The sequence below is a fragment of the Loxodonta africana genome, chromosome 10 (assembly GCF_030014295.1).
Source record: "Loxodonta africana isolate mLoxAfr1 chromosome 10, mLoxAfr1.hap2, whole genome shotgun sequence".
Classification (NCBI taxonomy): Eukaryota; Metazoa; Chordata; class Mammalia; order Proboscidea; family Elephantidae; genus Loxodonta; species Loxodonta africana.
Genome location: NC_087351.1, coordinates 85,390,085 through 85,408,630, shown reverse-complemented (window position 1 = coordinate 85,408,630; position 18,546 = coordinate 85,390,085). Strand labels below are relative to the sequence as shown.

General features: G+C 40.7%; 1 protein-coding gene across 4 annotated transcripts in view; it reads left to right on the top strand.

Annotated features, from left to right (window-relative positions):
* The window catches only part of ZFYVE1 (zinc finger FYVE-type containing 1), a 55,013-nt gene that overhangs the window by 1,172 nt on the left and 35,295 nt on the right, over positions 1–18,546 (top strand). For 3 of the 4 annotated variants that reach the window (XM_003408744.4, XM_023546342.2, XM_023546343.2), the window contains exon 2: positions 391–1,308. In XM_003408744.4, coding sequence (XP_003408792.2) covers positions 826–1,308 — 483 coding nt within the window. In that variant the 5' untranslated portion in view covers positions 391–825. Of the gene's footprint in view, positions 1–390; positions 1,309–17,505; positions 18,362–18,546 lie in introns of those variants that run through there. The other variant, XM_023546345.2, reaches the window with a different exon arrangement.

Here is an 18,546-nt window from a genome sequence, read left to right as displayed (position 1 = left end):
CTTTAGCTGTTTAAAAATTACAGGCCTCTTAATCCCCCTCTTCTAGTGGTGGGATGGGTAGGGGGTATAGAAGGTTTTCCCTCCAAGGATGATTTCCTTAGTGATTTTGATCCTGAATTTCATAACCGAATGAACAGAGAATTTCAGTCTGGGAAATAGAGCAAAAAGGTCTCTTAAGTGCCTTGAACCTAGAGGTGGTGTTTGTTTTCAAAAGGAGGAACCTTAGGCATGACTTTGGGAAGACATTTCTAGTATCATTACTGGCCAGTGTGAGTTTTACAAGAATGAGATTTCTCTCAGGAATTTTGGCCTTCTTTTTAATCACCTTTTTTTTTTTAAGTGCACTTCTGTTTTTAGGTGAGTGATATCTGTTTCCTTCCTCTATTCTAGGTATCCCCTGAAATACTGACTTGAGGCTGGATTATATTGAAAAGTTCCTGACCACCATCTTTCATCACTAAAACCTGTGGCTAAGGCCCAACCAGGGAACCCACCTCAGTAAACCCACCAGACCTCTCTCAGATAAAAGACACTTTCAGGTTAATTTTGACCACATATTTGCCTGCACTTTATGGAGGATGAAACCATCAAACCAAGTCAGTGTTGTTGTTGATACAAGAACCTGGGAGGCAGAAAATTAAAAATACAAACATTTGTGTGAAGAATTATAATTGGACACCGAAGGTTTCCTTCTTTTGCTTAAATTAAGGCGTTTAGAACCCTGTGGAAGTTCGGCGTAGTCTTGAGACTCAAAGCTTTTGTCCTCACTCCTGGGAAGCAGCTCAGTGACTGTTATATGGTGAGTGTTTCCATTGCGAATTGAGCATGAGTGCCCAGACTAACCCAGCTGAGAAGGGCCTCAATCCCGGACTCTCCTGCCAGGAAAGTTACGCCTGCAGCGGGACGGACGAAGCTGTCTTTGAGTGTGACGAGTGCTGCAGTCTGCAGTGTCTCCGCTGTGAGGAGGAACTCCACCGGCAGGAACGCCTAAGAAACCATGAGCGAATAAGGCTCAAACCTGGCCACATCCCTTACTGTGACCCCTGCAAGGGCCCCAATGGGCATTCACCTGGTGTTAGGCAGAGAGCAGCTGTGAGGTGCCAGACCTGCAAAATTAACTTGTGCCTGGAATGCCAGAAGAGGACTCATTCTGGGGGCAACAAAAGGAGACACCCGGTTACTGTGTACCATGTCAGTAAGGTCCAGGAGTCACTGGAGGAAGAAGAGATGGATGAGGGGACCAAGAGGAAGAAGATGACTGAGAAAGTTGTGAGTTTCCTCCTAGTAGATGAAAATGAAGAAATTCAGGTAAGCATTGAGTATAGTGGGCTTCATGTAGTGGAGCAGATCTCTTATTGGAAAGTGGTTCTCAAAAAGAAAAGTCCGGAAGGAACTCACATTTTTGTAATTAAAAGGCAAGACCTCTGAAGGCTTAAGTTGTGTGGACTCAGATTTAGTCACTTAACAGCTGTGTGACTTTGGGCTGAGTTACTTTACCTCTGTGACACTGGGAACAGTGTCTATTAGGTTATCTTGAAGATAAAATGAGACAATGTCTATAAAGCACAGAGCCTGCCACATAATGCTCAGTGTATGGTAGCTATTGTTGTTATTATTATTAGGAAGAACTGATTTAGAACAGTTTTCTGAGTGAAAACACTTGGGCAAGTTACAAATAAATGTCAACGATGAGAGACTATGCATGTGCAGGGAAAAAATATTGACAGTGGGTCTAATGGGAGTGCTAGGCAATGCGATAAAGAAGCCTGCTATCTCCATTTAAAGAGGCAGGTCTTTAAAAAGTGGCGTTTGATAAGGACAGTATTTTCTCCAGATGGCCTCTTATTTTCATATACGGGCTTCTGATCAGTAAAAGCCAGTGAGAGCACCTGGGATTAGAGAATGACTAGGGAATATTTGGTTTGATTCTGAATGAATTAGGGAGGAGGTGGTATGTGATAGGAGTGAGTTGGGGAGGTGTAGTAGTGTGAGGGTTAGGAGCAATTAGGAAAGGGGTATAAAAACCAAACTTGTTCCTGTTGAGTAGATTCTGACTTAGAGCGACCCTATAGAACAGAGTAGAACTGCCCCATACAGTTTCTGAGGAGCACCTGGTGCATTCAAACTGCTGAGCCTTTGGTTAGCAGCTATAGCTCTTAACCACTACGCCACCAGGGTTTTCAGGGAAGGGATAGTGTGATGTTTAAGAGTGTGGACTTTAGAGTGAAGACTGCTTGAATTCACATCTTGACTTTGCCACTCATTGGCTGTATGACATGGACAAGTTATTTAAACTGTGCCTTAATTTCACTTCTACTTCATAGAATCGTTGAGAGGATTCAAAAATATTAGGAACGGAAATGTGTTATCACGGCCTGGCACATAGTGTTTGGTACCAGTTTGTTGCTTTCGTCATCATCAGAGTGTTTGTAGCACATTAACTCAGTACTTTTAGTTGTGATGGTTTCTGAAATCTCCAGATTGCGGGAGTACCTATGTAAGTTACTTTTTGAAAACCTCCCCAATTGTCCACTGAGTATTTTTTATCTCTACTTTCTTTCCTCCTTGGATAAGCTGTGGAAATGAATTACATCATGATTCCTGTGTACTTCCATTGTCAGCTAAACACTTTGCTAACACAGAATTTTCTGTATTGGCTTGAGAGTAACTAATAGAGTTATGGAAGAGTGACCCAGATCCCATTCTGCTTCCTTTGTCAGCAATAATGCCTTCATTATGGATTATGCTCTAATTGGGTGACAGTGTGGGCTAAACATTTTATAAATGGAATGCTTGAATTTGGATGATTCTTATTGGTTTTGCTATCAAGCCTCTTTAATGCCAGCCTTTGGGAAGCCATAGTTTGGGTTGCTGTTCCTTTTAGTAAAGTGAGAAGATTTAGGATAAACCAGTAACCCTCTGGATTTAGGATTGGCACAAAAAATGAGGTTTTTTGGGGGGATGGGAGAGGGCGTGTATTTTTTTTTTCTTTTTGTAACATTGATACGTGGTCCTTGTAGAAAATTCAGAAAATATAAGAAAGTGTAATGAAGAAGACATGTCCAACTACCCAGAAATGGCATTTGTCTTTTATCATTTTTTCTTGTAATGTGTAATATGTGTATAGTTGGGTTGTTTGTAATGGTTCCTTCTACTTTTCTTCCCTTCATAAACACTGACCCAGGAAATAACAGTTTATTAATTGCAAGTGATAACGGTTTGAACTAATGGACATAGAATTCACACTTTTTGGGTGGTGATTTGTTCTCATAGAGTCTTAAGTGAAAAAATACTTAGAAAATATCTGGTTCAGTTTTCTGATAGGTGAATGTCCAAAACAAATAGGAAATGATTGCCTGTTACAAATCTGATTATAAACTCAGCAAGATTGTGAACTACTGGAGAGCAAGTATCAATGGTATCAATGGCAGGCATGTCTTCAGCACATAAATACTTGATCGACGATGTCCCATCTTAATTTCGTTTTTTTTAAAAATGGGTACCACGCATATATCTAGTAAAAAACTACGGTGATGTAAAAGTGCATACAGTGAAAAGAGCTTCCCATGCATTCCATACCCTCAGTCTCTTTTTTTTCAGAGGCAGTCACTATTAACAGTTAACTACATGCTCTTTAGAATTTTTTCATATGTACTTATGATATATGTATATATTCTTTTCATTTTTAAACCAAAAAGGCTAATATACTTGTCGTTCTGTGCTTGGCGTTTTTTCACTAAAGGATACATCTTGTAGAACTTCCCATATCAACACATTGAGGGCTACCTCATTTAAAGACTGGCTAGTATTTTGTTGAGTTTTCCCATAATTTTAGCCTGTTAATGGATCTTTGAGTTATTATAAGCATGGATGTGTTGAATATCCTATACATCTATGTAGAAATGGAATCTCTTTGTGAAATGATGTGTACCTTTTAAATTCAGATACACAAATTCAGATAGATACTACCAAATTTCTGAACCTTATTTTCTTAACCTCTGGTACACATATTCAGATAGATACTACCAAATTTCTGAACCTTATTTTCTTAACCTCTGATACACATATTCAGATAGATACTACCAAATTTCTGAACCTTATTTTCTTAACCTCTGAAGTACTTCTGTGTATCTGCTCTAGGTTCTGGTCTTGACCCATAATAGCTAAAATTTACTATGGTGCTAGGAATTGTTCTTAGCACTTTACATGTATGAGCTAATTTAATCCTTATAACCCTGCATATTAGTTTCCTATTGCTGTTATAACAAATTGCCGTGAAATTAGTGGCTTAAAACAACACAGTTTTATTCTTTTACAGTTCTGGGGGCCAGAGTCCTAAAACGGTTTGGTAGGTCTGTCTTCCTTCTGAAGACTCTGGGGGAGAATCCATTTCCTTGTCTTTTCTGATTTCTAGACATTTCTTGCATTTCCTGACTCATGTCCATATCCTCCTATCCTCCATCTTCAAAGCCAGCAGTGAAGCCTTTTCCAATCTCTGTCCATCCCTTTGCTTCCACCATCCCATTGCCTTCTGTGTCTGTGTCCCTCCTGCCTCCCTCTTATAAAGACCCTTGTGATTACATCAAGTCCACCTGGATAATCCAGCATACCCTTCCTGTTTCAGGGCTCTTAACAGCATGTCTACAACATCCCCTTGCCGTATAAGATGACATTTTCACAGATTCTGGGGATTAGGACGTGGGTATCTTTTGGGAACTCAGTATTCAGCTACCATAACCTTTGAAGTAGATTGTGTTTTATAGGACGCTGTAAAACAGAACAGTGAAGACAGAGAAGTGAAGTACTTGCCAAGGTCATACAGAAAGTGGCAGAGCAGGGATTTGAACACAGATACCTAGCGCCAAAGTCCTTGTTCTTAATTTTTAACTCTTGCTATCTCTGAACAAATCGTTTAAACTCTCTAATTCAGCTTTATCATGGTCAGGAGCACCAGTTCAACAATATCTTACGGTTGCTCTGAGGATCAAGTGAAATCAGTACCAGCTGCTGTCGAGTTGCCTCTGACTCATGGTGACCCTGTGTCAGAGTAGAACTGAGCTCCATAGGGTTTTCATGGCTGTGACCTTTTGGAAGAAAATCACCAGGGCTTTCTTTGGAGGCACCCCTGTGTGGATTTGAACCTCCATCCTTTAAGCTGAATGCTTAACTGTTTGTGCCACCCAGGGACTCCGAAATGAAATGGAGCCCTGTATAAGTATAATGGTATTGTTGAAGAACTCCTTACTCATAGCAATAAAGAGTCTGTGAGTTAGGCCCCTGGCTTTCTGGTTTTCATGTTTCTAGGCATTTGTGTGTTTTGTTCGTTTTCTGTTTAGTATGGACGGATTATTTTAGCAGCTTGTAGGCTGTAACTGTTCTGTGTGGCTTTTTCATATCTTATGGCCCTAAGATTTGTTGCTTGTGGTTTGAGTATTATTCAGTTTCTTTTGGAAAACCTAAAAGGACAAGAACCTCCCTTTTAGAGATTAAAATTTTGGTATTACTTTATTATCTTTGAGGGTGTACTCAAATGGTAAATTTGAGAAGAAGCTGACTTTTGGTTTCAGAACCAGGTTCATTATTTTAAATTTGCAGAGTCCTTCTGTGGCTCTTAAATTGACACATTTGGTTAGCTTGATAGTCATCACATTTATTGAGCGTATGTTATATGCCAGGCACTTTCTAGGTGCCAGGGATACACAGTTAATAAGACTCAGTCCATGCCTTCATAGAGCTTACCATTCCAGTGGGGAAAGCAGATTTCACACACACAAATACATAATAAGACAGTTTAGATGTGGTAAGTGTTGTTAAATAAGGAAGAGTGACTTGGAAGCCACTTTTACAAGATGGTCAGGGAAAGTCTAATAGAGGTGACATTTAAGCAGAACCTGATGGATAATACTAGTTGGGGAAATAGACCTCCAGACAGAGGGGATGGGAAAAAGCAAAGGTGGGATGGCCAGTTTGAAATGTAGGGAGGGAGGGAGGCAGGGAAGGGAAGGATACCAGTGTGGCTGGAGTGAGCCAGGAGCAAGCAGCATGGAAAGAGGTTTGTCTTACTTATCTAGTACTCCTATAACAGAAACACCACAATTGGGTGGTTTTAAAGAACAGAAATTTATTTTCTCACTGTTCAGGAAGCCAGAAGTCCAAATTCAAGACACTGGCTCTAGGGGAAGATACTTGTCCCAGCTTCTGTAACCTTGGCCCCCAGTTCTTTGGCGATCTCCAGGTAGCATCTGTCTTTCCCCGTTCATGCTTGCTTGCTTCTGTGCCTGATCTGCCCTTTTTATATCTCAAAACTAGTTAGGTTTAAGACACACCCTACATTGATACGGGCTCATTAACGTAACAAAGAAAACCTTATTCCCAAATGTGATTATATGCACAGGTATAGGGGTTAGGATTTACAACACATAATTTCAGGCATGCAATTCAGTCCATAAAGTCTGGAAGTAGCAGGTGCCAGATTGTGTGGGGCCTTGTAGGCCATAGAAGTAAGTTTGGAGTTTAAGTGTGATGGGATGCACTATACTAGTTTATGTTGGGAAGTCACATGATCTGATAGCCAATTTTAACAGATGATTCTTGACTGCATTATGAAGACTAGATTGTAGTCATTGTAGGGGGAGGGGAGCAAAAGGAAATGGAGACCACTTGGGAGGCTGTTGCAGAGATGACAGTGATTTGTGTTTGGTGTTTTCATTAAGATGGAGAAACATTGATGAACATGGGATAAAGTTCGGAGGTAAAAGAGTCGAGAATGCTGATACATTGGGTGGAAGGGTGAAACAATGAGAGGACTCAGTGGGGACTCCTCTGCTTAGTATCCCAGATTTTATTGTCATAAATTGATAAAACTAAAAGTCTTTAAGAACTTGATTCATACAATAAAGAGTTAAATTAGTTTCATTTGCTTTATCAACATGGAGTGATTTTGCTTCCCCTGGGAACATAGGACAATGTCCAGAGACATTTGTTTGTCAAAGCTGAGGGAGGTGATATATACTGATTAGTGAGTATAGGCCAGGGTGCTATTAAATATATTAAAGTGCACAGGACAGCCCCCTACAACAAAGACTTACCTGGTCAAAATTCAAGGTTGAAACGCTGATATAACAGATGAAATTTTGGTCTAATAGGAGAACATCTGGATTGTAGTGAGGTAGGAAATACATCAGGGATAAATGTAACCAGTATACCAGTTTTTCCTCCCTCTTTTGGTTCTGTTGACTCCTCAGAAATAATCTAGCTAGTGAAATCAATATTCTCTTTTTGGTATATCTGTAACCACTCTAGTGAAATGCTTGAGACTTTTCTGGGTTGTATTCATTGACTTTTGTAGGCCTCAGTAGAACCGTACTAGGAAAACCAAAGGACTTACGGATCTGTTATTTATTTAGAACAACACAATAAGTAAATGATCCACACCAACAAGTCACCTATAATCTCTTGAAGCCAGAGACAACACCCTTAGCAAATAACTCAAAGGTTAGAAGAATAAAGTTTCTAACAATTAGAGTCCCTAGTAGGAGACTCAAACCTAAACCAAATCCACTGCCACTGAGTAGATTCCGACCCTATAGGACAGGTTAGAACTGCCTCATGGGGTTTCGTAGGCTGTAATCTTTATGGAAGCAGACTGCTACATCTTTCTGCCATAAAGGGATTGGTGGGTTCAAATTGCCAACCTTTTGGTTAGCAGCCAAGCGCTTAACCACTGCACTGCAGGGGCTCTTCTTTGTAGGAGGATAGTATTTTCTGTTAGGTCTTGTGAGGAATTTGGACATCTTACCTTATCAAAATGTTTCTCAATCAAGGAGAAAGGGTAAAAAATTAAGAGACATTTTTCCCTTTATTTAAAACCCATACAGTTTTTTCTCCATTCACTCCATTCTCCTCTTTTCTACAGACTGTGACTGTCCTCCTTCCAAGAGAATAGAGCAGCAGACTGACTAGAAATCTCACCTGTTTCACTTTCACACTGCCTAGCTCCTGCCTGGAACTTTAGGAGTGCACCAGGAACTCTTCATGCTAAAGTCTCTCCTATACTTAAGTCCTTTCCTGCTGAATATGCAGGGTGATAGGGAAGTCTAATCTTGGTGAGCCAAGAGTGGTAGTAAAAGGCTAAGAAGGTGTTCACCTGAGACAGGCCCTTCTGCGCTGAGATAGACGGCCTTGGACCTTTTCTGAAATGGGAGGACAAGATGAGAGTCTTCTTCATCCTTCCCTTCAGTGGAGTCAGTGGGGGACCTCATCTCACTGAGACTGCTCCTTTAAGAAGACCCATCACATTGCTTGGCTGCTTCACTTGTTTACAGTCCCAGAATAGTGCAGCTCAAAATACTGGGACTTTGCTTTTTTTTTTTTTTTTTTAAATTGGCTAAAAGAGACATTATTCTAGTGGGATTTAGGAATGGAAAATAGCAGAGAATGTTTTCCTACTGTATGGGAATTCCTTACCATTAAGTGGCTGTGCCGGTCTGCCTGCCACATTTCTGTGCTACTTCTAAGTCTCAGCCGCTGTTGACCTCCTTGGCCCTGTCTTCTGCTTCCAGGTATGGGGTAGCTTCTTGGGGTGTGGCCTTTTTCAGGCCCTCTGTTTCATGTAAGCTGGCGGAAACCCCTCAGGACTTAACTCTGGTCAGTAGATCTGGAGTGAGTGGGATCATAATCTAGATTGTTGAACCTCCCTGTTTTTCTTTTCAAATGGCCAAACCGTTATAGTGTAAGAACTAATGCTGGTGCTGGGGTGAGTTCTGGTAGCGTGTGAACATGTTTACTGTTGGTTTCTTAGGTGCCATGTAAAAAATGAAACAATAGCAACAAAAAACCATGGATCCGCTTAGGCACCCTCTGTCAAAAAATAAGCAATCATTGGATGTAGTATCAGTGCCTCCCTCCTCTACTGTTGCCTTTTACTCAAGTAAAAGCCCCTTTTGTTTAGGGATGGGAGTAGAGGGGAGGGCATTGTATGAGATTACTTGGAAACACAGGGTTGAGGATGACTCAGACAAACAGAAAGATGAAAGAGCCCGTATTATGTGCCTCTAGGTTCTGCTGGTATCTCCTGAATTTTGTCACACTTGGGCTCGTTCACTTCTAACAAGCTTCAGGCATTTTACCTGGGAAGCTATTTTGTTTAGTACAAGGCTGTTTGAAATTTGACCCATAAAAATCATTGGAATCACTGTGAATCAGCTTTTCAGGGAATCTGTCTTTAACTTTTCAAGTTATCTCCAGTTTGTGTGATCCTATTTTTTTCTAGTCTATCATTTCCTTAAAGTGATTGATTTTTCTGGAATTGGGCAGGCATTTGACTTTTTGAGCCAGGGTTGATATAACAGGCAAATTTCTTACTAAGCTGACCTTCTGTGTTTTTCCTATGGATGCATCTCCTGGCTGTACCACCCTTGAATTTATCCTGGAGAAGTGTGTAGCATGGAAGCAGTCCTGAGGCGTGAACTTCCCTGGAGAATCTTGCCTGCTTTGGGAGGAGCTCCGATGAGATCAATTCAGTCTGAGGCTAGAATGGCTAAATTACTTAGCACTTTTGATTGGTAATCAGAAATCAGAGGAAAGCTAATGGATGAGAGAGCCTGAAGAAGGGAAAGGAAACAAAGGTATAAAAAGTTCTAGGCAGGAAAAATTGGAAAGACCTATGAGAAGGAACACAGAAGTCAGAAAATGGTGGATGCTTCCTTGAGGTTGAGTCTTTCCAATGACTTTTGGCCAGCAACTGAGTCTTTGTTTGACTGGTCTGTGTGGTCAGCTTGGTGGTAGCTGGGGTTCTTGGGCAGAGAAGTATGTATACCAGCCATATGTAAGCACCTGACCTGTGGCTTGACTTCACTGGAGAATGCTTCTACTTTCTGGTAGGGTTTTTTTTTTTCTTCTTCTCCTGATTTTCTTCTACTTGAGACTGAATTATTGCCGCCACTTCCCAGGAAATTTGACTCCAGATGCTAGAATCCTAGAAAAGAACCGACAGAGCTTCATTCTGGCGTGTATTCACATAGACTCCAGGTTCAGGTTAAGAGGCAACATAATCTCAGTAATTCAGCATTCGTAGAGTATTCTAGAAACTCCTCTACTTGCCAGCCCGATCCCTTCTGCCTGGTGAATAGGCCATCTACATGGCTGAGTTGTTTTCCATGATCTCTCATGACCTTTTCTTTCAGAGAGCTCAGTGCAGCCTATATGTATAATTCACAAATGGTTATAAACATTTATTGAGTGTCAATTATGTGCCTTATTAATCTCTCTGTGAAAAAATGTTTTAAAATGAAAACTCAGAGGTGAAGTGTTAAGTCTGGAGAGGGATGGCAGATGCCTTCTGTCTCAGATTTCTAGTGCTGCTATAACAGAAATACCACAAGTGGGTGGCTGTAAGGAGCAGAAATTTATTTTTTCACAGTTTAGGAGACTTGAAGTCCGAATTCAGAGCACTGGCTCTAGGGTAAGGCTTTCTTTCTCTGTTGACTCTGGGAGAAGGTCCTTGTCTATTTTTCGTTTTGTTCTTGAGTTCCTTGGCAATCTTCCTTTGGCATGACATCTATCTTCTCCCATTTGTGTTTGCTTCTGCACCTAATCTGCTCCTTTTATATCTCAAAAAAAAAAAAAAAAAGTGATTGGTTTAAGACACCCCTCTGCTGATATGGCCTCATTAACATAATGTATTTCCAAATGGAATTACATCTACAAGTATAGGGGTTGGTATTTGCAACATACTTTTGGGGGATACAGTTCAATCCATAACACCTTCATTCCCAGGAAAACCCAGCTGTCTTGATTTGAGGCTATTTGAGGATCCCGTGGTTCTTTCTAGGGGCTCTGGTGGCACAGTGGTGAAGTGCTTAACTGCTAACTGAAAGGTTGGCAGTTTGAACCCACCAGCAAGCTGCTCCTTGGGAGAAAGATGTGCCAGCCTGCTTTCATAAATATTATAGCCTTGGAAACCCAATGGGGATGTTTTACTCTGTCCTGTAGGGTTGCTATGAGTCAGAATTGGATCAGTGACAGTGGGCTTTAGATGGTTCTATCTGCACACCCTTCCTGGTCTTGGTGATCATGGGCTTAGTTTGCTAGTTGGTAGGTCACACAGTGCACTATGGGTTTTCCCTGTGTCTCGGTCAGCTCTTTTATTTAGATCTGGACTGTCTGTCAGACAGATACACTGTCTTTGTCTCTTTCTTTCTTCTCTTCTCTTTCTCTTGTGAATCAAGAAGTTAAGTCTGCCACTACAGGGGAAAAAGTGTCTTTCAGGAACTAAATATAAATGATTTTAGGCTCTGTACTATTTGTACTGTTCTGGTTTGTTTGTGGCATTTTTCTTCCCTCTATTAGCACAGAGAATTGAGTTTGCTACTTTTTAAAGGGTTGGCCAAAAAGTTTTGGTTTTAAAGTACGGCCTTCCTTGACCACCGTAAGAGAAGAATCTCTGCCCTCATCTTGTAGTCTCTAGCCCTCTTTCCTGATCTTTATTCATACCACTTATCACCATTTGACATCCCATGTATTTTTTAAAATCAACTTTATTATGGTATAATTTATGCATAATATAATGCACACATTTTATAAGCTTGTGGTTCTGTGAGTTTTGACAAATGTATACACCTGTGTAACCACCAGGAGTCCCTGGGTAGCGCAAACGGCTACTAACTAAAGTTGATGGTTCCGGTCTGCCCAGAGGTGCCTCAGAAGAAAGGCCTGGTGATCTGCTTCTGAAAAGTTCGCCTCTGAAAACCCTGTGCAGCACGCTTCTACTCTAAAATACGTGGGGTCGCCACGAGTCAGGGTTGACTAGATGGCAACTGGTTTGGGGTTTTTTTGCTTTAATTAGAATTCTGTATCAATGGAATCATATTGTACTGTTTAGTGTAGGGCTTCTTTCACTCTCCATAGTGTTTCTGAAGTTTGTCCATGCTGTTGACATGTCTTAGTGGTTATTTCTTTTTATTGCTCAGTAGTATTCCATCGTACAGATATTCCACAATTTGTTTATCCGTTCACTTGGTGATAGACATTTTATTTTTATTTGTTTATTGTGCTTTAAGTGAGAGTTTACAAATAAAGTCATTCTCTCATACAAAAATTTATATACTCTTTGCCGTATACTCCTGGTTGCTCTCCCCCTAATGAGAAAGCACACTCCTCTCCACCCTGTATTTCTGTGTCCATTCAGCCAGCTCCTGTCACCCTCTGCCTCCTCATCTCTCCTTTAGACAGGAGCTGCCCACATAATCTCATGTGTCTACTTGAGCCAAGAAGCTCACTCCTCACCAGTATCATTTTTTATAGTCCAGTCCAGTCCAGTCTCTGTTGATAGACATTTTTTATTTTAATTGTTTGAGTATTGTCTCTCTCCTCTATTAGAATATAAACTCCATGAGGGCACTGATTTTTTTTTTTTTTGGTAATTTTTATAGAAATTAAGAGAAAACCATTTTAAAGGGTACAGCTCAGTGGAATTTAGTACATTCACAATGTTGTACAACTTCCACCTCTATCTAGTTTGAAAACATTTTCATCATTCCAAAAGAAAACTCTATACCCATTAAGCAGCCAGTCTCCAGAGGGCAGTGATTTTTGACTCTTCGTCAGCATCTAGAAGAGTGTGTGGCACATAATAGGTACTCAAATAATACCTATTGGATGAATGAAATGAGCTAGTGAAAATTAGTCCATTTAATCATTAATTCAATGAGTTCTTGCTATGAGCACCTACTATGTACTGATGATGAGGAAGATACAGAGTGACACTGGGACGTTGAACTTGCCCTTGAGAAGAGGACAATCTACTGATAATAGAAGACAGATACATAAAAATAAGGTAGATGGTGTCAGAGACGTATAGCGAGAATATCAAGGGAATTCAGGGAAGGACAGTATTGCTGAAGGGGTTACTATTGTTATTGACTCTAAATAATTATAAAAAAACCCAAAAGCTCATTGCCACTGAGTTGATTCCAACTCATAGCGACCCTACAGGATAAAGTAGAACTGCCCTATGGGGTTTCCAAGGCTGTAACTCTTTACTGAAGCAGACTGTGCTGGTGGGCTTGAACCGCTGACCTTTTGCTTAGCAGCTGAGCACTTACGCACTGTGCCACCAGGGCTTAAATAGTTACAGCATATATATTTCACCAGGACTCCACTATCACATTGCATGTAGAATAGAAATCAGGCCCCTTTCAAGCTCTACCTCGGACACCAAAGATCTCGTTACAAAGCTGTGTCATCTGTTGAGTTCTCCAGCATAAACTGTGAGAAGAGCATTTTTATAAATCTCTGGTGTGGTAATAATTCCTGGAATGATGTCACATCATTCTTTTGAGGACTGAGTGTTTCCTTATGCATGATATATGTATTATGCAATCTTATAACAGCTTTTTTTTTTTTTTAATTGATATATCCTTTCCAGGGAGAGAGTGGTAAGTATTGAGTACATCTCCTCTTTGTCCCATTATCCCTAATTCTTTAATGAGGCATTTATTGGAAACCTTCCATAAGGAAGGTTTTTACTTAAGATAATGGAATGAAATTCTTTGGTGGTGGTGATGCCGACTGTGGCCTAGAGGCAAACTAGGCAAACCAGGGCAACTACAAGAATAATGTGAGTCAGCATTTCTCCAGCATCTTCTATGTGCCACCCACTGTGCTAAACACCTGACATGCATTATGTCATTTAATCCTTACATCAACCCTATGAAGTACATTGTGTTGTTATTCTCATTTTGCAGATGAGAAAACTGAGGCCCAGAGAAGTTAAGTAATTTCTTTAAGGTTATTCTATAGCCAGTGAATAGTAGAGGCAGGTTGATTGAACCCTTACTCGTGATACCATACTGTTCCCATCCCTTAGAGAGTATATGGTATCTAGAACATTCTGTGCTGTGTTCATTCAATCTTTTAACAAATATGTGTTGATTTCTTACCATGCATCAGGTACTGTGCTAGGGATACAGTGGTAAACAGTACAGGCCAGATTCCTACCATCATAGAGCTTACATTCTAGTTGGGAATCTCAGAAACAGGAAGGAGAGGAAGAGATTTGGGGTAGAGGGAAGATGGAAGGTTTGAGGGAGAGAAGGGTTGAGAAAACTGAAGGTAGATGTTGTTAGGTGCCATCCAGTCAGTTCTGACTCACAGTGACCTTATGTACAACAGAACAAAACATTGGCCATATCTGTGCCATCTTCACAGTCATTGCTGTGTTTGAGCCCATCACTGTAGCCACCATGTCAGCCCATCTCATTGAGGGTTTTCCCCTCTTTTATTGACCCTTTACTTTACCAAGCATGATATCCTTCTCCAAGGAGTGATCTCTCCTGATAACGTGTTCAAAGTATGTGAGACAGAGTCTCACCATCCTCACTTCTAAGGAGCATTCTGACTGTACTACTTCCAAGACAGATTTGTTCATTCTTCTGGCAATCCATGGTATATTCAATGTTCTTTGCCAACACCATAATTCAAATTCATCAATTCTTCGGTCTTCATTATTCATTGTCCACCTTTTTCACGCGGATGAGGCAATTGAAAACACCATGGCTTGGGTCAGGTGCACCCTAGTCCTCAAAGTGACTTCTTTGCTTTTTAACACTTTAAAGAGGTCTTTTGCAGCAGATTTGCCCAATCCAATATGTCATTTGATTTCTTGACTGCTGTTTCCCTGGGCGTTGACTGTGGATCCACATAAAGTGAAATCCATGACAACTTTAATCTCTTCTTCATTTATCATGATGTTCCTTATTGGTCCAGTTGTGAAGATTTTTGTTTTCATTATGTTGAAATGTAAGCCATACTGAAGGCTGTGATATTTGATCTTCATCAATAAATGCTTCAGGTCCTCTTCACTGTCAGCAAGCAAGGTTGTGTCATCTGCATATCACAGGTTGTTAATGAGTCTTCCTCCAATCCTGATGCCACATTCTTTCTTCATATAGCCTAGCTTCTCAAGTTACTTGCTCAGCATACAGATTGAATAAGTATGGTGAAAGGATACAACCCTGATGCACAGCTTTCCTGACTTTAAACCATGCAGTATCCCTGTGTTGTATTCGAAAAACTGCCTCTTGGTCTATGTACAGGTTCCACATGAGCACAATTAAGTGTTCTGGAATTCCCCTTCTTCACAGTGTTATCTATAATTTGTTATGATTCATAGTTGAATGTCTTTGCATAGCCAATAAAACACAGGTAAACATCTTTCTGGTATTCTCTGCTTTCAGCCAAGATCCATCTGACATCAGCAAAGATATCCCTTGTACCATGTGCTCTTCTGAATCCGGCTTGAATTTCTGGCAGTTCCTGTTGATGTACTGCTGCAACCGCTTTTGAATTATCTTCAGCAAAATTTTACTTGTATGTGATATTAATGATATTGTTCGATGATTTCCACATTCCATTGGATTGCTTTTCTTTGGAATGGGCATAAATATGGATCCCTTCCAGTTGGTTGGTGAGGTAGCTCTCCTCCAAATTTCTTGGCACAGACAAGTAAGCCCTTCCAGTGTTTCATCCATTTGTTGGAACATCTGAATTGGCATTCCATCAGTTCCTGGAGCCTTGTTTTTCTCCAATGCCTTCAATGCAGCTTGGACTTCTCCCTTCAGTACCATTGGAAATAACAGTCTTCAGCAACATAAAAGATGACTGTACACGTGGACCTCACCAGATGGAATACAAAGGAATCACATCGACTACATCTGTGAAAGAGACGATGGAGAAGTTCAGTATCGTCAATCAGAACAAAGCCAGCTTGAGAAGACAAAGTAAATTATTATAATGAAATGTGCAAAAACCTGGAGTTAGAAAACCAAAAGGGAAGAACACGCTCAGCATTTCTCAAGCTGAAAGAACTGAAGAAAACATTCAAGCCTTGAGTTACAATATTAAAGGATTCTATGGGCAAAAAGTGTTGAACAACACAGAAAGCATAGAAAGAAGATGGAAGGAATACACAGAATCACTGTACCAGAAAGAATTGATGGATATCAGCTATTTCAGGAGGTAGCATATGATCAAGAATCAATGGTACTGATCAGGGTAGAGCAGTACTCAAACCTAGCTCACTTCTGTTTAGCCTGTTGCTTTTACTGCTAAGTTCCAGAGCCTTTACTAGAGCTTATGTCTGTTTTCATAGCTGGCCAAATATAAGAATGCCATGCCACTTAAAAGGGAGGGCTGCATGTCCCATTCAGAAGCCCCTTGTAAGGGTCCCTTGAGGACATTGTGGGTCTTGCAGATGACTGAGTATTTCCGGTCTGTCCTCAGAATTCAGCCTTGCCTTGGAAAGCTTTTTATTCAGATGTAAATGTGAGCTGAACTGAGTGAGTTGGTTGTGGTCAAAGAAAAACTGGTCTTGGAGCTAAAAATGACTCTTTTTTTTTAGGGAATTTGTTTTGTGGATCATCTCTACATGGAAGCATTCTCTTGCCTGCTGGGGCAGGAGGGAAGCTACAGACAGTGTCTGTGAGGCGATGCTTCAGAAGCAGCACTAGCAGTTAGTAAGACATGGGAGAATTCCTGCCTCCTCAAGTAATGGAACACTTTGGGGACTCGGGAGTGGAAGAAAGTGATCTTTGCCCTTACCAAATGTGCTCAGGAAGCCAACCTCATGACAGTGCTTTCAAGAACACATTTGGTTGAGAAATGATTGTGTTTTTACATGAAACCCTATCAACACATACATGAATAAACACAAACATATACACTCTTAAGGCAGAATGAAAGGAAATTGTCTGAACTTGCTGGGTTGGGGACATAGGTTTATTAAAACTTTCTGATAGTAGGGATTTGCTGTTGGAATGGAACCTTATCATTTGGACTTTAAATATAGGCTGGCTAGTGGTCTGTTTCACATGATTTAAGTAAAATTCTATCCGAAAATTAGGCATGAAACTCTTCTCAGTGTGATGACAGTAGCTCTGAATTTTTCAAGGAAGAATTTCCTCACCTTCCCCTTTCTTTCTTCCTCCCCCAGAAGAAAGAAAATGTCACCTAAGTTCTATACTTACGCTGGTCCAACAACATCGGGTCAGTGCTGGACACTAGATTAAACTTGATTCATGTCTGTTGGTTAAATGAAGTAATCAAGTTCTAATTTCCATTTGGGGTAATGACCCCAGTTCTGATAAGAACAAGAATCTTGTTTGGATTTTCTGTATTCTGTCTCTTCATCTGAACTCAGCCAAGTAAAGAAATGGCAAGCAAAGTGAACTGTAAGAAATAAAAGTCATTAATATGAAATGAACTTTGGGAATAACTTTTGACTTAAAATCTAAGTGGAGAGGTATAAAATACAGTAAAACCTGGAAAAGCTGGAACCTGTATAAGGCAGAAACCTGTCACAGAAGGAAAACTAATTTCTCACTAAATAGAGAGTGATAGAAAAGTGGTGATTGTACCCTGGCAAAGATGGAAAACTTGTGAAACCCAGAAAAACAAGACAGCCCCATCAAGTTCTGGCTCTCACAGGTTTCACTGTAAGTCTTTTTTGGCCCAGGAATGGGATTTGTTATAAGCATTCCATTGTGGTTAGGAGCAACCAAGCTTCCCATAGCCCTTTCCATTGCTTTGGTGAAGGAACTGATTTTTGCCCTCTGCCTCAGGGAACACCTTTATAAATTTAGAATACTGCATGGTTGTGGTTGATACAAATTAAATCCTTTTCAGTCAGAGGGGCCAGAACTGAAAGGACCTCTGGGCTGAGCTATTCTCCTTAGAATGTTTTCTGATGTATTTGGGGTATAACTTCTAATCCCAGAGTCTCTGACTCTATTGAACTTCTCTCCTTCTACGGCTCTTTGACTTTAGTTCCTTCCTCATGTCTTGCTTTTCCATTCCCAGGCCTCCTCAGACCAAAGCTCATTGTGATTGTTAAGTTCGTGTGTCAGCTTGGCTGGGCTATGATTGTCAGTAGTTTGGCAGTTGTTTTGTAGTTGACAGTTATGTAATAATGTAATTATTCTCCATTTTATGATCTCTCATAAGTAATATAATCACTTCCATAATGTGATCTGGTAGGAACAGCCAATCAGTTGTACAGGGAGTTTCCTCAGGGGAGTGGCCTGCACCCAATGTATATGGATAGTCTGGCAAAGATCACTCCTTGCTCTGGATCCTGCATCTGACTTGTCATCATCTGACTTCTGGTTCTTGGAACTTGAGCCAGCGGCCTGCCATATTGCCTGCCAATCTTGGGATTCATCAGTGTCCGCAGCCTGTGAGCCGGCAATCTGCTGGCTGACCTGCTGATCTTGGGTTGGTCAGCCCCTGCAGCTATATGATTCAGAGAAGCCTCCAGCCTGACACCTGACACATGGACTTGGGACTTGCCAGCCTCTACAACTGTGTGAGACAATTTCCTTGAGATAAACATGTTTCTCTTTCTCTCTCTCTATATATACACTTCACGGGTATTGCTTCTCTAGAGAACCCAGCCTAAGATACCCACACATTCTTTCTGGAATGATTCTCTGAGGTCTAAGGAGGGAGGCTCCTGGTCACAATTTCTCAAGGCAGACTATTTGTCTGTTT